The sequence below is a fragment of the Vipera ursinii genome, assembly GCF_947247035.1.
Source record: "Vipera ursinii genome assembly, chromosome: 1".
Classification (NCBI taxonomy): Eukaryota; Metazoa; Chordata; class Lepidosauria; order Squamata; family Viperidae; genus Vipera; species Vipera ursinii.
In genome coordinates, this window is record NC_139512.1 from 155,419,110 (window position 1) to 155,444,662 (window position 25,553).

The 25,553-nt window shown below is 43.7% G+C and overlaps 1 protein-coding gene across 1 annotated transcript in view; it reads right to left on the bottom strand.

Annotated features, from left to right (window-relative positions):
- The window catches only part of LRP2 (LDL receptor related protein 2), a gene marked incomplete at both ends in the record, with an annotated part of 164,913 nt that overhangs the window by 48,219 nt on the left and 91,141 nt on the right, over positions 1-25,553 (bottom strand). The window contains 9 exon segments of the mRNA XM_083365355.1: positions 5,063-5,188; positions 6,718-6,960; positions 8,244-8,447; positions 9,544-9,833; positions 10,449-10,607; positions 17,956-18,121; positions 18,948-19,868; positions 20,454-20,639; positions 22,014-22,253. Coding sequence (XP_083221481.1) covers positions 5,063-5,188; positions 6,718-6,960; positions 8,244-8,447; positions 9,544-9,833; positions 10,449-10,607; positions 17,956-18,121; positions 18,948-19,868; positions 20,454-20,639; positions 22,014-22,253 — 2,535 coding nt within the window.

A 25,553-nucleotide genomic window follows, 5' to 3' on the forward strand; every position in this document is an offset into this window, starting at 1 on the left:
TCTCTCCCTTCTCTTCTCAGCCCCCCCCCCCGCCAGCATCGGGACGACCCAGTTGTCAATCAAGCAGCAGTTGCCAATCAAACAGCAGCATTGGGAAGGAGGGGGAGGGGAAAGCTCTGCTACCTGGGAGTTCTGCAGCCACAAGTCTCATGAAGGATAAGATCAACAAGCACAGCCTAAGCACAAGGGTAAAGATAAAGCATCAAACTAAATGCTAAAACAATCCTGCTGAGAAAGATGTTTTTCCCTTCCCTCAGACCTGACTTTAAAAAAATAAAAAAATCTTCCAGTCATTTCCCTCAGATGGAGCCAGGTTTTGGAAGAAGCGTCAAGAAGCCCAGCCAAGAACACACAAGCAGAAAAAGCAAAGAAAATGTCAACGCTTTGGCAGAACAAGAATAGGAAACAAACTAAACAAGGTGAAAGGTGTATTGACCTCTGCTGAAAAGGAGGAATTCTACATTACAGTAGGAATATATAAGGAAGGCTAAATATTTAAAATACAAAATATATATGACAATAATATATTATATTATTATATATTATTTTATATTAACATAACAACATAACATGATAACATATATATATATATATATATATATATATATATATATATATATATATATATATATATATATATATGACAAAAGAAATATGTCAGCAATAAACCAATTATATTAGAGATGCAGAATAGAAAAATAGGAAGATGCACTAAAACTGCACTTTATAGTGTAGATAAAGGGCACAAAGCAAATAGTTAAAATATAGTTTTAGTAGTAAGCTATTAATTTCTAAAGTAGTTCAAAGTATTTGTAATGTACTATTACATCTGTTGCAAGCTTTCCTTGCTTTGCAAAGTGAAACTCTTTTCCCAGCTGTTGAAGGGAGATACAAAAAAACCTGATCCAGCTGTTTCAGGTTTCCAGCGACTTCATTGAGTCAAGCTGATTATTTGTGATTCTAAAAAGAATATGTCATAATATGTAATAAAGATTCGGTGACACACCATAATATTAATATGAAAGTACAGATGTGAATGGAAGCAAAATGCTTCCTATCCTGACCCCTAATCCTGACTCCAAAATCAATAGATCAAAAATTAACCCTGCCTTTAAGGCAGCATTACAACAATCCTAGATGATGGTGTGCAAGGATCTAGCTTAAGTTGGAAATTTGAGTCAGAAACCCTCTGTACCTATATAGCTTGTCCAAATAACCTAACATAATTATTTTGGTGGGGAGGGGGGCTTGATGCCCAACTTCCTTAAGTGGAAATACGAATGCAGAAGAGGCGCATTTCCACTCAAGGGTACTGGGAATCAAGCAGTGGTGGGATTCAGCCAGTTCGCACCGGTTCGGTAGAACTGGTAGCTAATTTTTTGTTGACTTTGGCGAACCGGCTGAAGCCTTAGGCCTTTTTTTGCAAGGCCCAGAATGGACCCTGGAAGTGCATGGACGCCACTTCCGGAAGTCCGTTCTGAGCCTCAGAGGCCTGGGGGAGGCTTCCCAGGCCCAGAATGGCCCACCAGAAGTGGGTGGATGCCATTTCCGGAAGTCCGTTCTGGTCTTTGGAGGCCCAGGCCCAGAATGGACTTCCGGAAGCGGCGTCCACGCAGAGAACCGGTTGTTCAGGTATTTGAATCCCACCACTGGAATCAAGGCATCAAAAGTCTGCAGCCGGAAGAGCACCAAGTAAATGAAATTAACATGGTAAATTTTTCCAATGAAATAAGTACCCATGGTGTTGTCAGAGTGTTCTGACAGAACCCATGTTCAAATTCTCCCTTAGTCAGAAAGCTCATTTGCTTACTATTTAGTCAGTGTCCTGCTGTTTAGATCTAATTTATTTCAGAGGGTTATTGTGATAAACCCCTTCATGGATTACTGCCTTGTCGTGGCGAAGGGGGCTTGCGTAATTCAATGAAGCTATGAGCTATGCCGTGCAGGGCCACCCAAGACGGACAGGTCATAGCAGAGAGTTCTGACAAAACGTGATCCACTGGATCCACTGGAGAAGGAAATGGCAATCCACTCCAGTATCTTTACCATGAAAACCCTTATCATCATGGGGGATTGGAATGCTAAAGTAGGAAGCCAAAAGATAACGGGAATAACAGGCAAGTTTGGCCTTGGAGAGCAAAATGAAGCAGGGCACAGGCTGATAGAATTCTGTCAAGAGAATACGATGGTCATAGCAAACACTCTTTTCCAACAACCCAAGAGACGGCTCTACACATGGACATCACCAGATGGTCAACAGAAATCAGATTGACTATATGCTCTGCAGCCAAAGATGGAGAAGCTCTGTACAGTCAGTAAAAACAAGACCAGGAACTGACTGTGGCTCAGACCATGAGCTTCTCCTTGCAAAGTTTAGGCTTAAACTGAAGAAAGTAGGGAAAAGCACTAGGCCACTCAGGTATGAATTAAATCATATCCCTGTTGAATATACAGCAGAGGTGACAAATAGATTTAAGGAATTAGATCTGATAGATAGAGTGCCTGAAGAACTATGGACAGAGGTTCGTGACGTTGTACAACAGGTAGCAACCAAAACCATCCCAAAGAAAAAGAAATGCAAGAAAGCAAAATGGCTGTCTGAGGAAGCTTTGCAAATAGTTGAGGAAAGGAGGGAAGCAAAAGGCAAGGGAGAAAAAGAAATATATGCCCAATTGAATGCAGAATTCCAGAGAATAGCTAGAAGAGATAAGAATGCCTTCTTAAATGAACAGTGGAAAAAAATAGAAGAAAACAATAGAATAGGGAGGACCAGAGATCTTTTCAAGAAAATTGGAGAAATAAAGGGAACGTTTAATGCAAAAATGGGCATGATAAAGGACCAAAATGGCAGGGACCTAACAGAAGCAGAAGAGATTAAGAAGAGGTGGCAAAATTACACAGAAGAACTATACAAGAATGAGCTTAACGTCCCTGATAATCACAATGAGGTGGTCACTGACCTCGAGCCAGACATCCTAGAATGTGAAGTGAAGTGGGCCTTAGAAAAGCTGAGCAACAACAAAGCTAGTGGAGGTGACAGTATTCCAGCTGAGCTATTCAAAATCTTAAAAGACAATGCAGTAAAAGTGCTACACTCAATTTGCCAGCAAATTTGGAAAACTCAACAGTGGCCACAGGATTGGAAAAGATCAGTTTACATTCCAATTCCAAAGAAAGGCAGTGCCAAAGAAAGTTCAAACTATCGCACCATTGCACTCATTTCACATGCTAGTAAAGTCATGCTTAAAATCCTACAAGCTAGACTTCAGCAGTATGTGGATCGAGAACTACCAGAAGTACAGGCAGGATTTCGAAGAGGCAGAGGAACTTAGAGATCAAATTGCCAACATACGCTGGATCATGGAGAAAGCTAGGGAGTTCCAGAAAAACATCTACTTCTGCTTCATTGACTATGCTAAAGCCTTTGATTGTGTGGATCATAACAAACTGTGGCAAGTTCTTAAAGAGATGGGAGTACCAGACCATCTTATTTGTTTCTTGAGAAACCTATATGCGGGTCAAGAAGCAACAGTGAGAACTGGACACGGAACCACTGATTGGTTCAAAATTGGGAAAGGAGTCCGGCAAGGCTGTATACTGTCGCCCTGCCTATTTAACTTATATGCAGAGCACATCATGAGAAAGGCAGGGCTAGATGAATCAAAAGTTGGAATTAAGATTGCCGGAAGAAATATCAACAACCTAAGATACGCAGATGATACCACTCTAATGGCAGAAAGTGAAGAAGAACTAAAGAGCCTCATGTTGCAGGTGAAGAAGGAGAGTGCAAAACTTGGGTTGAAACTTAACATTAAGAAAACCAAGATCATGGCATCTGGCCCTCTCAATTCCTGGCAAATAGATGGGGAAGAAATGGAGGTAGTGACAGATTTTATTTTCCTGGGCTCCAAGATCACTGCAGATGGGGACTGTAGCCAAGAAATTAAAAGACGCTTGCTCCTGGGGAGGAAAGCCATGGCAAATTTAGACAGCACACTAAAAAGCAGAGACATCACCCTGTCAACAAAAGTGCGTATAGTCAAGGCTATGGTCTTCCCAGTTGCAATGTATGGCAGTGAAAGTTGGACCATAAGAAAGGCTGAGCGCCAAAGAATTGAGGCCTTTGAACTGTGGTGCTGGAGAAGACTCCTGCGAGTCCCTTGGACTGCAAGGCAATCAAACCGGTCAGTCCTGGAGGAGATCAACCCTGACTGCTCTTTAGAAGGCCAGATCCTGAAGCTAAAACTCAAATACTTTGGCCACCTAATGAGAAGGAAGGACTCACTGGAGAAGAGCCTAATGCTGGGAAAGATCGAGGGCAATAGAAGAAGGGGACGACAGAGAATGAGGTGGCTGGATGGAGTCACTGAAGCAGTAGGCGTGAGCTTAAATGGACTCCACAAGATGGTAGAGGACAGGAAGGCCTGGAGGAATGTTGTCCATAGGGTCGCGATGGGTCGGACACGACTTCGCAGCTAACAACAACAACAACAAATTGTGATAAAATGTATGGAGAGTTACTGAAATGGTTGCTTTAGGGTAAGAGGTACGTTTCATTAATAAAAAGGGGAGCAGTGCACTTATATTGTAGAAGTTCTGGACTGGAGACTAAACATTCCAAATTTCAGTTTAGCTCGTCACACTTTAGATGATCACTCTTGGAAGTCCTTTTAATATGTATTTAGCATTGTCACTGAATCCCTCTATGACCTGAGCTTCTGAGGAATAAAATATAAATCTAAAAAATGTAAACATGCCAGGAGTCATAGGAATCCGCCTAAGAGGTAATCCTTTGTTTATTTATTTTTTTACTTCAAGTTTAGAAACCTCTTTGTCTCATTTTGAGAATATGTCTATCAATTTAAATTCCGGATTATCAGCAATTTCCTTAAGTCTTGCTCGCATACACGTGTCCCCACACCCAGCATACGTTTCAGTTGTGTCTTTTCAATTGCATTCCTTAAAAAAAAACAGAACATACAAGAAGGCTTGGCCCTTTACCCAAACTGTGACAGGAATCATGAAGTGAAGGAGGGTAAATTGTTGGGTGTCATTAGCTTACCGCAGTGAGTGGGGCTCTCATCACTCATGTCGCCACAGTCATTATCCCCGTCACAAAGATACGTTCGAGGAACGCATATGTTGGTACTCTGACATTTTGTATAACCAGACTGACAAGTGCGTTCGGCTTTAAGACAAAAAGAAAAGATTCTTTTTCTTCCCCATAAAGCATAAGGCAGGGTGTTTTTAAACAATTACAAACAGCAGTGTACAGTAATACATTTTGTGGTACTAGAATTATCTGATGTATTGTTAAATCCAATTTAGTTCATCATAATACTGTCTTTTCATAGATGGGGTAGAATACTAATCCTAAGGGTGAGAATGAATATGAGTGGTAACTCAAGTGCCTCTTCAGATCCATTGGATCCAATGATGCCCTTCCATTAGTGTAACAGAGTATACTAATCCATCAGATTCCCCTATCTTCTGTACCTTCTCCCCCTCTAATTATCAAGAAGTTGAAAGATCCTCTGGGACTAATGTAAGAGACAGCAGAGGATGGCGGCTAAGTGGAGAACAGAAATTCTGACCGCATGAGTGGAGCCACTTGGATCATATCTGTGCGTGAATACAAAAGCTAATCTACTTTCATTTCGTACTCAAATAGAATAATCATTCAGCTATTCAGTTTCAGTTTCAATTTCTTTCTGACCTCATTTAATATTTCAACAAATTTGCTTAATGCTAGTGGCACATGGAAAAGCCGTATCTCCCTCTGCTCCTTGATGGCGTCATATCCATCCAGTAGAATTGGGAAGTATTAAACGGGATGGGACTTATGCAAGTCTTTCTTCCAGGGTCTAATGAAGACACTGCCAAAGGTCTTGTTTGTCAGCAGCCCTAATGAATAGGGATGCTATTCACTATTGTCTCCAACAACTATACGAGAATAATCACCCCAACCCCCACAGTTAGTGCTCAATCATCAAATTTGCATATCAGACAATCAAAAGGCATGCTAATCCAGGCTGTTTGAAGGTTCCCACTTGGTTCCTCTAACTGCAAGCACAAATGAACAAATCAAGACACCCTATCCTTTTTTTCCTGTTACATACAAACTAGATTCCCTGATTTGTTCCTCACCTAAAAAGCCACTCCTAAACCAGGTATGTTTTTGGTTTCAGATTATGGCTTGTTAGAAAAGCAATAAGCAAGTCATAGAACAATAGCTTTCTTGGCTTCCTCAGTTCCTTCCACTGGCAGGAAGGGTCAAGTGAGGGACAGATAGAACAAGGAATAATCACCAACCTGCTCGTGATTCTTCAGCATCCCTGCTTATCAAAATGTATTAACTAGTCCATTTGGAGATATTAGTAATTTCCTAACAAGAAATACTAAGTTTCTTGTTAATGTCAGTGGAATCACTTGGGGTAATTAGCAAATAATACCCTAAAGATCTACCCTGCCATTCAGTTCCTATTGTTTGGAACAACTATCCTTATCTGTACAAATTGGTGAGAAAATTTCTCATAGGCAATACACAGTCAAAGAACATCTAGTTAGTTCTCAGGATTCCTGTAAACATAATAAATCCAAATAAATCACATGGCTTCTGCGAAGCAGCACGTCCTTCTTCCTTTTCAGAAAGTTTTACTTTTAGGTTGTGTGAAGAATCAGAGCCTGAGGGACAATATGTAGTTTTAATCAACTTACGGCAATTTCTCTCATCTGAAGTGCCATTATCGTAACAGTTGTTTACACCATTGCAGACCGATGCAAGAGAGATACACCTTCCATTATTGCAAGTAAATTCTGTCTGGGGGTCACAAGTTCGGAACAAGCATCCCACCTCATCACTGTTGTCTCCACAGTCATTGTAGTGATCACAGCGATAAGAGTAGCGTACACATCGCCCATTGCCACAGGTGAAAGCTGTTGGCTGACAGGTATGAAAAGCTGAAGGAAAGGAATGTGACAAAAGAAATGTCATTGACAGAAGGGTCTCAGAGCCTTGACAAATTCACCCCAGAAATACAATGCTGAATTGACTTTATCTGCCAAGGCAAATACAGCTGCAAGATGGACAGCGTGCAAATCAGACAAATAGAAGATAAAATTTTATTTTAGCATTCAAAGGGCAGCTCTGTGGCTTTACAAATCCCTACAAGTGAAGTTTCCTCATTCATGAAAATTAATGAAGTGAATCGGAAGCAAGTCGAAAAGGAAGGAGGCTAAACTGTCGCTACAGCCTTGCCCTATCAGAGACTATGATCCTTACAAAGTCAGTGGAAAACCTTCACGTTCTGCTCTGGTTATTTTCTTTTTCTTTTTATGGAGAATGTTTACATAATTAAAAGATCAGCAAGAAAATAGAAAGAGAAGATAGAAAAAGGGGAAAGAAAGAAAAACTACTAAAAGCAGAAAGAAAAAGAAAAAAGAGTCTGCTTTGGTATTTTCAATGTGTGTTCATAGAAAGGAACAAAGTTCTTCGTTTTATGCCCATCTTTTGGGCATAATTCTGCACACAGATATTTCCTCCCATGTTAACAGTCCTGTAAAGCTTTGGTAAACTATTCACTCCATACATGTGTATAAAATAAGATAGAAAATCATATTTGCAGCATAATTACAACTGGGGGGGGGAAAGAAACTATCAGAAATACTCGGTTCATTGTTCTTGCTTAATATTTTGTTCTTCAAACAAAGCCATTTTGTTTTTTTAAGAAACTCCAAATTCCAAATTAACATATGGTTGTTTATGATTGTTTCTACTTTTATACCTTGTATTTAGCTCTGGGAAGTCGGGGAGGGGGGAGGGGGGGAGGGTTAGGGAGGGTTAGGAAGGGTTGGGTGGGGGGAGGGGGGAGGGATTGTTAAAGATAAAATGTATTGTAAAACTTTTCAATAAAAAGAAACTCCAAATTCCATACCAATAATTTCTTACACTGAATACTAATTCTCAGAAATCCAAATGTATTTTTCTTCCCTTGCATTTTAGAAAATCAGTGCTTTTAACATTTCTACCCTCTCCCCTGCATTAATCCAAGGAAGAATTTGAGCCATTCATTTTTTTTATGAAAGCAATCAAATCATCAACTAATTCTGCTTTGTGTAGTCAAGAGACCATTGGACTCTGGACCAAAGTCATCTCCTTCATTTGGTTTTTGTCCCCCAAATGGCTTTGCTAAAAACAATTGCAACTGGACAACAGCTTTTGTTTTAAATGTGGAGGTACTTACCACACACACTTTCCAATTCATCACTGCCATCACTACAGTCATTATTAATGTCACACTTCCAGTGTTCAGAGATGCAATGGCCATTAAGACAAGTGAATTGGCTACTTCCGCACCTGGTACCATTGTCCACAACACAATGCTTGTTGTTATTGGCTAAATACCAGCGTCCTTGGGCAGGACATTGACACTCTGCACCACCTGGGCCTATATGTCATTGCATTAACCACAAAAGAAAACTGGGTTAATAATATAGTTAGATAACATCTCTCCTCAATATTAATCATAAATCAGCCAAGAAATTTATCCAGAATTACCAAAATGTCCTACAACACATCAACTAATCCTTTAAACAATATTCTCCACAGGAATCTGAATGAGCTCTATTTATAAAGGGGGTGATTGCAGAAAAAAGTTTTCAGAACTGCAATTATTACAAGAGAGATTAATTTGTAAACGGAATAAGACAAAACATCTGTCTATGACGGAAGATGGCTATTGCATTCTCCCATATTTTGCATCAGCCAATATTGATTTCAACAAACATAACAAAATAGGAGGAGGATGACACAGTAGAAAAGAATACAGTTTTAAAAATATTTCAAATAGTAATGAAAAGTTTTTGGCTGTTTATTTAAACATGTAAAACACCAGTAATTCCATTTCTTTCCTATAAATCAACAGATGTCTAAAAGCCAACCCCAATGACAAACGGAGCAAATCACCCTTGGCTTGCATATTATATGAATGTTTTGCCCAGTTCATGCAGCATTGGTGAATACGGAACGATCTGACAATGTAATCTAGAAATAATTATATGGCAGAGGCCCAGGTTTGTAGTCCCCTAGATGAATCCTTGACGCCTCCAGTTCAACAAATCCTTGATGTCTCCAGTTAAACCAGGCATGTCAAACCTGCGACGTCATGTCATGTTGCGCGACGTATCACGTCTTTTCCCCCATTGCTGGCAATGGGGTGGGCGTGGTTTCAGTATGATGCATCCAGCCCATGGGCCGGCAGCTTGACATGCCTGAGTTAGACAAATCAAGTGACATGTTGCTGCCATTCATTGGACTGAAAGGCCAAAACGGCCAGTCAACTTAGTTTCATATTTCAGTGTCAGAAATTGACAAAAGAAAGGCTGGGCTATCTGGACTAATATGTACTGTATATGCTACGCAGCCAAGGTACTGTATCTTGATTTCCTAGTGTGCAAGCATTTAAAATAAATAATTCAGCTGTTCAGATTCTAACACAACTGAATGTCAATCAATTCATTATTCCCTATTGCACAATATTTTACCTGGCACACAGATGTGACTGCAACCGCCATTAAATTGGTTGCAAGGGTTGGTGCACTGCTGCTGTTTGCTTTTGGCCCAAACATGAATATCCATTGGTCTGTTTGGCAGGCTTGATACCATCACAATTTGATCTGACCCATCGTATTTGTTGGCTCGATAAACACTTCGGGTATTCCAGTCTGTCCAGTAAATGTGTTGATCAAATAAGGTCATTGCAAATGGATACAAGGCAGTGCTAACGACAACCTCACGGTTTGCACCCAATAGGGAGCTGCGTTCAATCTTCTGTCTAAAACAAGTAGGAAATATCAGCATTTGAAGAACAAAAAAAACCCCACAAGCTTCCGTTTCTTGAGTTCCACAGAGAAAATGCTGTAGATCAATTCCTTATTTTTTCATTGATTTCAAGACTCTCTTGTACCCTGAACATTCACATTATTTGATATTATTTCTGAAATCCAGGTGAACAATTTTCAACAACAGATCGTTATATGAAATCCAAGTCCCTTTTCTGCAGCCACTAGACTCTCCTAGCTGTTCCATTGTGGCTGAAAATAAATTCCATGGTATCTCATCACGTTAAGGTGGGAACCATATGAAAAATTTAAATCCTGAGATCTGCTGAATTTTGTAAAATAAAAAAAGAAAAAAAATTAAAGGAAGTTTTTATCTCCCTCAATAAAATCTAAGTGGGAGAAGCTCAGCCCTTTCAATGTAAATGACAACTTTGCGCCATTGCCCCATCAATTATGAATCATGGCAACCAAAAGTCATCCCTTCATTTTTCAATCATCAATATTTATTTATGGTAGAATGGATTTTTCCACATTATGGGAGGGCTAAATGTGTGCATTAGATGAAAATGCTTAACAGTACACAAATGAAACTGTAAACAAATACATACAAACTTGCATCAGCCCAATAAAGTTGCTGCTCCTCATAGTCCAGTGTAAGACCATTGGGCCATACCAAGTTGGTGCTCACAATAGCACTCCTGAAGTTACCTCCAAGCGTTGCTCGTTCTATCTTAGCATTGGAGCTCCAGTCGGTCCAGTACATGTACCTAGTGATGACACAATTACCCAAAGCTTCTTAAGTCAAAGAAATCTACTTACATCTACAAGTAAACATAGGAAGAACAAAGAGGCTTCACTGGTTTCTCCAGTGCCTTCACTGGATGAACTTGGGAGATACCCGACCTGATCCTAAACCATATTACAAACAGGAGGTAAATCTAGAGTAGGGGTTCACAACAGGCTACCCACTAACACCAACAGTCACAGACATTGACACCTTTGCCCTAAATTAAATTACAGTCAAGCTACAAAGAAACGACTGTTTTACAACGCTGAAAAAAGTCACACTGTGCATTATGCAAAGCCTCTTAGAAATTGATTGTCTGAAATTAACACAGGTTCATGTCTGAAATTCCCTGCATTTTAGTTCTCCTAACTCAGATATGTCAAACTCGCGACGGCACATGACGTCGCGTGACGTATTGGAGCTTTTTCCCCATTGCCGGCAATGGGGTGGGTGCAGTTTCGTCATGACACGTCCGGTCTGCGGGCTGACAGTCTGACACCCCTGCCCTAACTGAATGGCAAACTAGAAGGTGCAGTGACCAGGAAAACCTAGTATTGTTTATTTTTAAAATAATGATGAATTGACATTTTGACCCCGAGTCAAATCATTTATGTTGCCCAGCTACCGTTCTATCACAATCTCATTTTCCTGCTACGTCCTGCTCTGTTCCCCCCCCCTCTGATTCTTCTTAAGATGTAGTCAGTTGGAAAAGAGGCCTTCATGGAGACCTTCACCATTGCCATTGTGTAGAGGATCTAGAGGATGGCCTTACAAGGAGAGGAGAAAGAGCTACTACCAAGCCATTGGTCAGATAAGCAGGAATTGTGTCTGTTCCATGAAACTAATTTGAGAAAATGTTTCAGACAGACCCTTCCTTAATTCATACAAAGATAAAATGAGGGAGGACGAAAGTACACTCAGACTTGCAAGATTCCATTACTATAGTTGTTCCAACAAAAGTAGTCCTGATCTACAGTACATGGCATTGGTTTCTTAAGTTTGGTCTACATTGTAGGACTGACAAACTGTGAAAACAATAAAAGGTAAAGGTAAAGTTTCCCCCGCACATGCGTGCGAGTCGTTTCCGACTCTAGGGGCCGGTGCTCATCTCCGTTTCAAAGCTGAAGAGCCAGCACTTGTCCAAGGACGTCTCCGTGGTCATGTGGCCGGCATGACTAGACGCCAAAGGCGCACGGAACGCTGTTACCTTCCCACCGTAGTGGTGCCTATTTTGCTACTTGCATTTTTATGTGCTTTCAAACTGCTCGGTTGGCAGAAGCTGAGACGACTAACAGGCGCTCACTCTGTTACGCGGCACTCGGGATTTGACCCACCAAACTGCCGACCTTCAGATCGACAAGCTCAGCATCCTAACCCACTGAGCCACCACATGAAAACAATACAGCGGTACAAATTATGTCTATGACCATCCTCCCTGATCAGAGGAAAATCTTCATTAAAAGCAAGCATTGGGCAATGGGGAGGGTAAGCTTCATACTACTGCCCAGCTCCTATGCACAATGCAAGTTGTTTTGCTATGGCACAGCCTTTTTCTCTGAAGGACAGACGGACCTAGTTAGTTTCATGGGAGAAGGAAGGATTGTCCTCCAGCCACTCAAGGCTCTAAGAATGTTCTGCCTAAGAATGCATTCTCAAAAAAAGAATCTGTACATGCACACAAGGTATAATAGGGCAGGGGTCCCCAAACCCTAGTCTGTGGACCAGTACCGGACCATGGTGTTCTGAACCAGCCCTCTTCTAACAAACCCCTATTCAAAAAGAAGAGACTGGAGAGCGTCCAAGGCTAAAAGGCTTCTGCCAAGATTTAATTACGCAGTTAACAAAAACACTAGAGCTTGTCTTCTCAAGCGGAAAAGTTGCTTTCAGCAACCAGCCCCTCCCCAAACACTCCTTTTATAGAGAGCTCAGGGCGTGGTCTCCCTGTGCCTCCTCCCGAGGAGTCCCATAACCTTTCTTTGTTTGTTCCTGCTCGACTGCCTCCTGCGTCGGGCGTCCTTGAACAGGGCCAGCTGTGGGTCATCATCCTCCGCACTCTCGGGCTCACGCAGCTGAGAAGACGTCCCCGGCTGAGGACTCTGCAAAGCCTCCAAACCATCATCAGCCGGTTTGTCTCCCTCCTCCCCCTCATCTGAGTCCTCCGATACATCGGACCCGGCTGTCGGACCCACAGGCTGGCCCTGAGTCACAACACTATCCCGCACCGCAGGGCCCTTCCCCCGGGTCTGCCGATCCGGATGCGGTCGGGATGGGAACTGTTCGTGAAACGCAGTCACCAACGCAGGGGCATGAACGGCGGTCGCGTCTTCCCATGTGAAGTCCTCTGGCCCGTACCCTTTCCACTCGATCAGGTACTGGAAGCGACCTTTCAGCCAGCGGGAATCCCTGATGCTGGCGACCTCGTACTCGGGGGTGCTGCCTCCATCACGAGTTCCTGATGGGGGAGGTTCCGCTTGGCGAAGTGGACAGGCCGGTTGTTCGGGGACCAACAAGGACCGATGGAAGACGGGGTGCACGCGCAGGGAACGTGGCAGAGTTAAACGATAGGCGACCGGATTGATGACGGCCTCGACTGGGAACGGTCCAAGGTAACGGTGGTCCAGCTTCCTCGCCGGCCGAGTGGATGGTAGGTTCCTGGTGGACAGCCAGACCCGATCCCCCACCGATAGTGGAGGCGTATCCCTTCTCGACCGGTCGGCGAACCTCTTGTAGTCGGCCTTGGCCTTCTCCAGCTGCCGTCGCACCAACCGATGGATCGCCTGTAACTCCGCCATAAATTCGTTCGCTGCCGGCTCCGGTGAGTCCACGGGAGAAAGGGGGAAAAACCAGGGGTGATAACCCACGTTGGCCAAGAACGGTGTCATCTGCGTGGAGGTGTGCTGCGAGTTGTTAAAGGCAAACTCGGCTATGGCCAAATAATCCACCCAATTGTCCTGCTGCAGGTTAACGTAGCAGCGCAGATACTGCTCTAAGATGCCGATGACCTTCTCGGTACCCCCGTCGGTCTGAGGATGATGCGCGGACGAGAGGCAAACCTTAATGTCCAACGCCCGCATCAACTCCTGCCAGAAGCGGGCTGTAAACTGGGCCCCCCTATCGGAGACGACTCTATCGGGAAGGCCATGCAGCCGGAACACCTGTTGGATGAACATGCGACTAGTGGCGCGACCTGACGGTAAGCCGCGACAGGGGATGAAGTGCGCCATCTTGGTCAACATGTCCACCACCACAAACACTGTCGTGAAGCCGGAGGATGGGGGTAGATCCGTCAGAAAGTCCATGGACACAGCCCCCCAGGGTCTCTTGGGTGTTGGCAAGGGCTGCAGTAAACCAGGCGGGGCCCCTGTCGCTGACTTGGCCTGCCTGCAAGGAATGCAGGAGGTGACATAAGACTGGACATCGTGTCGGACTCGGGGCCACCAGAAGGTACGGGAGACCAGGTTCAGAGTCTTGAACAGGCCAAAATGCCCCGCAGCTGGGTTATCATGACACTGGCTGAGGACGAGTCCCCTGAGTGGCCCTCCTGGAACATAGAGCCGGTCACGATAATACAGGAGTCCATCCGCGACCGACCAAGGCGAATCTGGCCCCACCTCTTCCTTCCGCTGAGCCACCCACGCCTCCTGCTGCTGCGCCTCCCGGATCCGAGCCCATATATCCACCGGCTCCCGCACCGCAGCAAAAGACTCGACGGGGATCACTGTCCTGGGCGGAAGCTTGTCTTCCGCTCGGGTGTATTCGGGCTTTCTGGACAGAGCATCCGCTCTCTGGTTGTGCCCGCTTGGTATGTACCGCACCCGGAAGTCAAACCTCGCAAAGAAGAGGGACCACCGGATCTGGCGTTGATTCAAATTCCGAGTGGTCTGCAGGCTTTCCAGATTCTTGTGGTCCGTCCGGACCTCGATCTGATGCCGCGCCCCCTCCAGATGATGCCTCCAAGCCTCGAACGCCGCCTTGATGGCCAGCAGCTCCTTCTCCCAGATGGTATAGTTGCACTCCGAGGGGTTCAATTTCCGAGAGTGATACGCGCAAGGGAAAAGGGTACCGCTGGGCGTCGTTGCCTGGAGTAACAGGGCCCCAATGGCAATGTCGGAGGCGTCCGCCTCCACGACAAATGGCCGTTGCGGGTCGGGATGTTTCAAGATGGGCTCCTTCATGAAGGCGTCCTTCAAAGCCTGGAACGCCTGTTGTTCGGGGGCGTTCCACTGGAACCGAGTCTTCTTCTGCAGGAGCCGGGTGAGGGGGGCTGTCAAGGCAGCAAAGCCAGGGATGAATGTCCGATAGTAGTTGGCAAATCCAAGGAGTCGCTGAACGTCCTTCACGCGACGCGGGGGTTGCCAACTCTGCAACGACTCGACTTTACTCGGCTCCATGGCGATGCCCTCAGGAGAAATGCGGTGACCCAGGAAATCGATGGTCACCTGGTAGAACTGGCACTTCTCCAACTTGGCAAACAGCCGATGTTCCCGGAGGCGCTGCAGGACCTGACGGAGATGCTGATGATGCGCTTCACGCGACGGGGAGTAAATCAGGATGTCGTCCAGGTAAATCACGACAAACTGGTCCAACAGATCCCGAAAGATATCGTTCATAAAATGCTGAAACACAGCGGGGGCGTTGGTCAGGCCAAACGGCATCACCGTGTACTCGAAATGTCCATAGCGAGTACCAAACGCCGTCTTCCACTCATCACCCGGCCGAACCCTGACGAGGTTGTAAGCTCCACGCAGGTCCAGTTTCGTGAAGATCTTAGCCTCCCGGAGTCGGTCCAAGAGCTCGGGGATGAGGGGCAGCGGGTAGCGGTTACGCACCGTGATGGCGTTGAGTTTCCGGTAGTCACAGCAAAGCCGTAACTCGCCCGACTTCTTTTTGACGAAGAGCACGGGCGCAGACACTGGCGAGGACGAGGGCCGGATGAAACCACGAGCCAAATTCTTTGCCAGGAAGTCCCGCAATGCAGCCAACTCGGGCTCCGACATGGAGTACAAACGCCCCACTGGGAGAGGCGCATCAGGGACTAGATCAATGGAACAGTCATAGGGCCTGTGCGGGGGTAATTGGTCCGCCTCTGACTCGCTGAACACATCAGCAAAGTCGGACAGTTCGGGAGGCAAGGAAACCCCTGGGGAACCCTCCACCTGGCCGGCACAGATATGGCGGGTGTGGTCCACGCACTGCAAACTTGGGAAGGTGACCAAGTTCTGAGACCAATAGATCTGTGGATCATGCGCCCGGAGCCACGCCAGTCCCAAGACCATGGGGAAGTGCAGATCCGAAGTGACGTAAAACTGAATGGCCTCCACATGGGTACTGATGGCCATACACACGGGTTGCGTGGCGGCCGTGATAGGCCCGGACAGGAGCACTCGACCATCGATGGTCTCCACAAGCATGGGCGGATCCACTGGACACTGGGGAACAGCCCATTTGGCCACAAAGGCCGAATCCATAAAGTTAGTGGTAGCCCCAGAGTCAATTAAGGCATGGACCGGAATCCCCTCTGGCTTGCCAGGAAGGATCAGTCGTGCCTCCAAAATCAAATGCCGTGGAGGTTCACAGGCACCGTCGGAACGGCGTCGCTTGGTGTGATCGTTGTGGGTCGCCCGATCTTTCACACCGTCTAGATCGGGCTCGGGCCGTTTCCCGATAGCAAAGCAGGGGACTTTCTCGGGGCAGGCTTGGTCACTGACGCCCGCTGACGCTTCTTCGGGCAAGAAGCAGCCAAATGTCCAGGGTCCCCACAGTAAAAACACAACCCCTCCGATCGTCGTCTGTCCATTTCCGTCACCGATAGACGGGACCTGGCGGCACCCAGCTCCATTGGCTCCTCCCTCTGGACTGGGGGCTCACGCACAACAGGGGCGGCAGGGGTCTGTGGGGTGGCACGGCGACTCTTACGCTGCTGCAGCCGGGCATCGATCCGCAGACAAAGATGGATCAGCCCATTCAGGTCTGAGGGAATGTCCACGCGGGCCAGCTCATCCAACATCTCCTCTGACAAGCCATCCTGGAAGGCATCCACGAGCGCAGCCTCATTCCAGGCGGAATCCTGGCTAAGCAGCCGGAAATCGCTGATATAGGCCTGTAGAGGGCGCTGACCCTGCCTCAAAGCTTTCAGGCGTCGGGTGGCAGTCTGCGCCTTAATCGGGTCCTCGTACATGAGGCGCATATGGTCACAAAACCCCCCAAAGTTATCCAACAAAGGGCTAGGCTGTGCCAACAAAGGCGTGCCCCAACGAGCTGCATCTCCCGACAGAAGGCTCAACATGAATCCCACCTTATCTCGGTCAGTGGGGAAATCAGCTGCTCTCACGCTGATATAAAGCTGGCATTGTCCCAGGAAGGCAGGAAACAGTTCTGGTTTACCAGCAAATTTATCCGGCATAGCTATCTGACATTTCCTCCTGGGTGGGGGGGCAGCATGTACCTGAGCCTGCAGTTGTGCCACCTGAGTGGCCAGCAAGGTGAGTTGCTGGTTGAGCTGGGCATTCTCGGCAAGAAGCTGCTCCATCGTAGTAATAAGGGGTGGGTGGCTGAAAGCAAACTGTTCTGAACCAGCCCTCTTCTAACAAACCCCTATTCAAAAAGAAGAGACTGGAGAGCGTCCAAGGCTAAAAGGCTTCTGCCAAGATTTAATTACGCAGTTAACAAAAACACTAGAGCTTGTCTTCTCAAGCGGAAAAGTTGCTTTCAGCAACCAGCCCCTCCCCAAACACTCCTTTTATAGAGAGCTCAGGGCGTGGTCTCCCTGTGCCTCCTCCCGAGGAGTCCCATAACCTTTCTTTGTTTGTTCCTGCTCGACTGCCTCCTGCGTCGGGCGTCCTTGAACAGGGCCAGCTGTGGGTCATCATCCTCCGCACTCTCGGGCTCACGCAGCTGAGAAGACGTCCCCGGCTGAGGACTCTGCAAAGCCTCCAAACCATCATCAGCCGGTTCGTCTCCCTCCTCCCCCTCATCTGAGTCCTCCGATACATCAGACCCGGCTGTCGGACCCACAGGCTGGCCCTGAGTCACAACACATGGCATGCCAGCAACTGGTCCGCACAAACAAGCAAAGCCCCATCTGCAGGATGCAGGCAGCACACAAAACCACACACCCTCCGATCCATGGAAAAACCTCTCTCCACAGAACCGGTCACTGATGCCCAAAAGGTTGGGGACCTCTGTAATAGGGCATTTCTCATTATTAATTGGAACATTTATTATTCATTCATTATTAATTGCGCTATTATGGTTGGGAAGTTGAAGTTAGAGAGAAAAGCTGTAATGGAAACAGATGCATGTTTCATAATGCAGAATGGGCAACTTACCCTTGGCAAGGATCCAAGACAATGGCCCTTGGCCGTGGGACACGAGCCACTACTGAACGATTAGATCCATCCACAGCCATTGAACTGATAGTCTGATTGCGATAGTCACTGTAATAAACTCTGTTGTTGGTCCAGTCAAAGGCAATGCCATCTGGAGCTCCTAAATCTTTAAGACATATCAAACAGGAAAATATAGAACAAGAGAGATCTGAGCATGAAAATCATCCTAGCAATTGAAAACTTTTCAAAATACCTCTTCTTTTCTAGTTCCAACTATTATCAGGGGGGGGGGATCTGCACTGAATCAAACAGGAAGGTTTTTAATCCCATAGCAAAAAAAAAGAAGAACCTGCATCCCTGGCTTAAGATGAAGCAGACGTCTTAAGAGTATTTTGAAAGGTATATTGCCCTTGCAAACTTCATTTTTTTCAAAAAAGCATCACAAGTAACCTGAAGAACAGTGGCTACATATTACCAGTGCCAATATTCAAATAAGCAATGCAGTTCAAAGCATTATGTCTAGCAGAAGGCTCATTTGCCTGAAACTGCAATGACCTAATTCCATGCCAAGTTAGTATTTAGGTTTGTGATGTTTTTACATAATTCTTAACTCATTTGGGAGTAATGTCCTGGCTGAGGAAAGGTTTAAAGTTACAACAAAAGGCAATATAAATTGTTGGTTTGTCAGAAAATGAATCAGTAGGGCCCAGATGTGTGAAATAAATTTCCGTTTCAATGGCATTTACTCAGATGAACATGCTTAGGTTCACCACTCACTGAATATTATTACACGTAGTGAATTTTCCTTCCTTGTAATCATACTTTCAATAACTTCTGCAAAATACCTTCCAAGAAGCAAGTTACAATCCAATATACACTGGGTATTCTTCTGAGTAAACATTTAGTTCTATGTTCTTAGAAAATGCATATACTATGTGAAGAAACTCACACCTGTAAGGTATCTTAGCTAAGTTCTGAATTCTTATATTTACCTGATGCTACTACTGTGGGATTACTACTTCCAGAAAAGATACTGATATAGCTGATTCTTCCTGGGCCTGATGGAGAACTTTGAGTAAAATATATTAAACCGTTTGCACTGTCATAGTCCAGAGCTATTGCAGTCCTTGATACGTTCATTGTATGGAATGGAGGGCTATGATTTTCAGGATCGAGGTGCACGCTTCTAAGGGCATTCTCCAAAGCAAAGATCAAGTAGTTATCTGTTGGAATAAAACACCTCTTCCCATCACTTCCCAGCAGTCCAAATGCACACCCACACTTGGGTGTCTGCAGATCAGGAAGTGCAAAGCACAAATGTTCACAGCCTCCGTTATTCTCTAGGCATGGACTGTAGTTGACATCAGCAGGTGCCCGTGACTGGTAATGGCTATTGTAAATAGTCACATCTCTCAACCAGTCAATGTTGTCTCTGATCACAATTGGTTGCTCAGTATTTCCTGGCTCTTTACTGGCTTGAAAGATTTTTTTCAAGTTCCTATCCACCCAAATTATAGAGTTTTCAAAAATAGTGAGGCCATATGGTGTTGGGTAACGGCTGCCATAGCGGATAATTTCAGGCTGACCACCATCGTGAGAAATTCTCGCAATCATGTCTAAGGAGTCATCCACCCAATAAATATAACCGGTGCTATGATCGACTGCTAAACCGCGCGGCATGACAATTCCTTCAGACACTAACACAGTCCTGTTGCTGCAGTCAAGAAATGCACGTTCTATTTTGGGATCCTGCCCATAGTCTGCCCAAAAGAGGTATCGGTTCTTGGGATCGACTACTATATGTCTTGGCATATCCACTGTGGTTTTAAGTAGCACTCGTCGATAAGAGGTATTTAAACGCAGAACTTCAATAAATGTTTCAGTCAAGAACGCATTGGTAAAATAGAGGTTTCCTGCATACAGAAAAATAAAATGAAAAAACACCAAATTCTGTTATATATAATATATGCTTCAGAACCTAGTACAGTTTTATACAAAATAACACATATCATCTATAAGATAGAAACTTTAAGAAAAATCCTGCAATTTAGCTTCTATGCAGACATAAGTATATTTTAAATTGACTTAATATCAAATATAATATCTAAACATGTTTAAGCACTAACAATAAATTAACATGGTTTGAAGTGGCCTTGCTAAGCTTGATTTACATGGCTAAATTTTACGTATTTCCTCAACCATGATTGAATAAATTTCCACTGCCTTACCTTAGCTAGAAAAATAAGGATATTCTAGAAGATCAACTGATAGAAGCTATTCCGCATCATCATGTTTTTACATATAATTTGGATAACTCATTGAAAATTAAGGCCAGGGTACTATCAATAACCTCAGTTTAATATTTGGGAGAAAAATCCTATTGATTTCAGTGAAATTTCACCCATAGGAAGGAAATACAGATGGTCTTAATATCTCACAAAGTTCAGTTTAAGGCAAATTCCACCAACCATTTTTTTTAATGCTGGAATAGTACTGACCTGCTACCCAATCAATGGCAATGCCACGGATACCATTGAATCCTATCCCGTTTGTGACAACATCCATAAAATTGGAGCCATCTGGCTTGATTTTACGAATTCCATTTTGGGATGGTATTCTGCTGAAGTCACACCAAAAAATGAAACCTGAAGGCATGTGAACATCTACATGCAATGCATTTCTCCCTGCAAGATTAAGATTAAGGAAGCATGTTGTTTATTTCAGCATTCTAATAGACTATGTGATAGTAGGACTTCCATGAAACATTCCCTTTGCTCAGCATCCCTTAGAACCCTCCAAAACATTCCTAAAATTTAACATGAAATCATCAGTCCCTTGATTTGGGATGAGAACTGAAAATGTGATAATGTCCTATAAACTGATGGGAAAAAAATCACACACACACCCCAACATTAAAAATGGGCCAGTTGGGTCCATCCCCATTCACTGTTACAGTTCTACATTTCTCAACTGCCCATCTCCACAAATATTAACCAGCAGTTGCAAAAATATTGCTGAGTCAAGACTTTACAATATTGGGTAAAAGTAATCCCCTCACTATTAGCCTTATATTGGTGTCTAAAATAACCCAACAGGATATTTTTATGATTAGGAACCATTTTTCAACTTGGACTGGAACGTGAAATTCCTTTATTCTGCAATCCAACACTTTACTTCTAAGCAGACAGGATTGGACTATTTAAAAAAAAAAATCTCTAGTTGCAACTGGATGATCCATTTGGAATCCACTATTTCACTGTTTCTCTTTCTTAAAGTGTCCAAATGTTCAAAAAAAAGACATTTAAAGAAATGTTATATTAATTTTGGGATTTGACCATTCAAAATTTTTTTATGATTATATAAACACTGCGTAATATTGAATTTTAGGTCAAAATGTTAATATATCTTATATGTGTAACTGTATTGAAGAAAGCTGGAAGTTGCCCTTTTTCATTTCTTTTCTTCTTTCTTTATTCCTCTGTACCTTCCCCTTGCCTGTTTTTCCCCCTTAATTCCTTGTTTGTTTTTTTATATTTTATCTTTTGTAGAAATTTATTTTATTTATTTTATTTGTATACCGCCCTTCTCCCAAAGGACTCAGGGCGGTGAACAGGGCAATAAATATCAAAAATACCAAAATACAAAAATTAAGAACAGATTAAACCATAGTGCCCAAATACAATAAATAAATTACATTAAAAACAATAATTAAAACCCAAACCCATCAGACCAGGCCGGCTTGTTCAAACAAATAGGTTAAAAGCCATTTAACACCAACCTCAACGCCTCCTGAAAAGCTGATGATTGCCCTTTGGTCAATTGATCCTACTCTTTTGTAGATTCCTATCTAACATTCTTAGTTGAAAATGGTTTTGGCCTAGATTTACATAGTTCTGCTTTGTTGTCTTGAGCTACCAGAATTCCAAACACAGTGAAAAATACACACACACACACAAACACATTTTACAAGCTCTGTGCCCTAAACGAGCCACCTGTAAGTGGGAGGTTATGTCAGTAAGTTAAGAGGTTGCAGTTCTCTCCTCAAAGGTTTTACCCACCTCTTCCTGCCAAGGAGACCATGGCTTCAGAGTGATCAGATGTCTCTAAGCTAAATCCTTTAATTGCAGACAGCATGGAAACCACGACAAAGGAGCTGTAGGGAGAGCAGGTCCTATTATCAGAATTGAGCTGAAAGCCAGTAGCGCAGGCACAAGAGAAGAGGCCCCCGGGCACAGGCAGACAGAAATGCTGACAAGTCCCAACGTGGTCGCTGCAGCCATTGGAGGAACCCCCAGAATCTAAAGCAGGGAGAGACGAAAGTGCAGTCTTAGCAGAAGACTCTTGTGGGGGGAGGGAATGAAAAAGGCATTAAGAAGCAAATCCTCACCTGGTAAAATAAATGAAACACTGACACAAACTACTGGTAGTTAGAAAAATCGAGATGAAGATGCACATTACCAGCTGACACGTTTGAATCACGTCACTCACAATGCAGATAGTCCTCACTTAACGTCCACTTGTTCAGCAATCATACAGCTACCACAAGTGCTAAATGAGGAAGACTGACGACGGATCCTTGCAGCTGGTGCAGCTGCAGCGTCCCCACAGTCATGTCACCGTGACTCAGTGGCGTAGCGTGGGTTGTCAGCACCCGGGGCAAGGCAAGTAATTGCGCCCCCTAACCCGTGGATTTTAGCACTCAAGTCTCTTCCACTAGCTCAGAAATTCTGGGAGTTGAAGTCCATGAGTCATAAAAGAGCCAAGGTTGCCTACCCCTGAGTTAGGTTCAAGGCAAAAAAGGGTCTCTGGAGAAGAGGGAAAATTCTAGTTTAAAACTGAAACAAGGCAACTTTAAGGTGCCTCAGTTGTGATTTAGGATGAGATAAAGAGAGGACATGGCGTTGAAAATGGTTAATGGGGCATGTTTGTTCCATTCTTAGTGGACGTCAGGATAAACCCCACGAGAGAATGACCTTACAACAGATGTGAATAGGCTTGGACTACGTTTGTAGATTGAGTGCATACATCACATGGAGCGATGATGGGCTTCATCAAGATTTATGATCCCACAATTGGCTAGTTTTCTCCATCTTGTCCTAAACCCTGGATACCAACCACGGTTTATGGCTTAGCATGTGGTGTGGGGTGACCCAACATGTTAGGCAACAAACAATGACTTCCAACTTACAATGCCTCAGCTTCCCAAGGTTATTCCAAAGCCGGAAAAGCCAACCAACCCACCCTGCAGCTTTGCCTGCTTAGGCTGAACCCCAGGAGTTCATACTTGCTGTGGTGCCTGACCTATTTTCTGCCGTTGCTTTCTATGCTCCGCCCACTCGCTCGCTCCTCCGACCCTCGGTGAAGCAGAATCGTCCCCCTCCGGCGAGCTTAATGGGATTTGTTTCCTGAGCCCTGGCATCTGGGTTACTTAATAAATCAGGATTCACTTAACCACGTCTGAACGTGTTACGGGGATGTTTACAAACCCACCCACCCCATTTTTTCCAACTGAAATATAAATTCCCCGGGTGGTGAAGTGCGCGTGGGGTCTCTGCAGGAATAATAATAATAATAATAATTAAACAAAAATTCACCCCTTCCCTTAACAAAGGTTTATTCTCGAACGACTAATTCCTGTTTCACTTTTCGACGCTGCTATCCTACGCCTCTTCTTATGAGAAAGAAGCTCCGATTGAACTCCGTGGGGGTCCTCTTCGGGAAACCGAGCACAGCACGTTTTCGCCGCACCATCTCGAGGCGCGCTCTTCGCTCCTCTTTGACCTAAAAGCCACTATTATCTCTGCTTTCTTTTTTTTTTTTTTAATTTTTTATTAAATTTATTATTTAAAAACATTGGACACAGTACCAGCGAGCTGACAAACCTTTTTGTCTACAATGTTTAAATATATATATATATACATGTATATATGTACATCAAAAATACACTTAAATACACTTAGATTACAAATCGGTGAAATACCACAATATTTAAAACAGTGAGCTAGTCTGTAAAACCTAATAGAGACCTTTCTTTTTATCCATCCAAAGATACAATTTGTTCCAAATTCTATAATAGTCTGATTGATCTTTATTCTTTAATTCCAAAGTTAATCTGTCCATTTCAGCGCAATCCCAAATTTTCCTAATAACCTCTTTTTGTCCTGGGATCTCATTCTTTTTCCATTTTTGCGCAAATGATATTCTAGCTGCTGTGATAATATGGATCGTTAAGTATAGCACATCTTTAGGATATTTCTCTTTCGTGATTCCCAACAAGAAAAGTTCTGGACTAAACTCCAGATCTTGTTTCAATATTTCTTTCAGCCAAATCCAAATCATTCTCCAAAATTTTTGTGTTTTACTGCAAGACCACCACGTGTGGAAGTATGTGCCTATCTCTTCAGAACACTTCCAACATTTGGGAGATACTGTTGTGTACATTTTTGCTAAGCGGGCTGGGGGAAGATGCCATCGGTAAAACATTTTAAATAAATTTTCTTTATACGATGAGGCCAGTGTTATCCTTTTATTCCTATCCCAAATTGTTTGCCAAGTATCTAGGTCGATGTTATGTCCTAAATTGTTAGCCCAGATCAACATGGGGTCTTTCACTTGCTCTTCAAACAGCTTATATCCCAAAAGTAATTTATAAAAATTCCTTATTTGTTTAGAGTCCGGTCCCAATAATATTTTGTCCAATGCTGTTTCAGAGGTGTATATCCCCCATTCATTTTTATCCTTCCTAAATCTCGATTGGATTTGTAAGTAGGCCCACCAATCGAGTTTTATACCTTGTAATTCTAGTTCATTCCTAAGTTTCAATTCCCCCTCCTCATTCAGAATATCCTTGTATGAGATTATGTTACCCAAATCAAACAGATTTGGGTAAACTATCGCTTCAAGGGTGGATAGCCAGACCGGTATTTTGGTGTAATTGTGAGATCTAATTTTTTTCCAAGTATTGAGTAGCGCTTGCCTGATCCGGTGTCTTTGAAAATGCGAGAAAAGACCTTGTTTCTCCGTCCATAGGAAAGCATGCCAGCCATATTGCAAATCGTGACCCTCTAAAGTTAATAGTCTTCTATTTCTCAAGATTACCCATTCTCTAATCCAGCTCAGGGCCGCGGCGTGGTAATATAATTCCCAGTCTGGCAATCCAAAACCCCCATTTTCCTTCGTGTCTTGTAAATATTTCAATTTAATTCTTGGTTTTTTCCCCTGCCAAATAAAATTTAGTGATAATTTATCCAAATTTCGAAAAAATTTAGAGTCGAGTTGAATTGGGATATTCTGAAACAGAAACAGGATTTTAGGCAGAATATTCATCTTAATGACAGCGATTCTTCCCAATAATGAGAGTTTTAGGTTTCCCCATCTTTCCAGGTCACCTTTTATTTGATTCACTACACTATCATAATTATCCTTTTTGAGTGAAGTGCATCTAGCCGTAATGTTAATCCCTAAATATTTTATTTTCTTGACTATTTCTATATCCGTGATTTCGGCCAGATTACCTTTTTGTTTATTGGTCATATTTTTAACAATCATCTTGGTCTTATTTCTATTTATTCGCAGTCCGGCAACCTCACCATATTTAG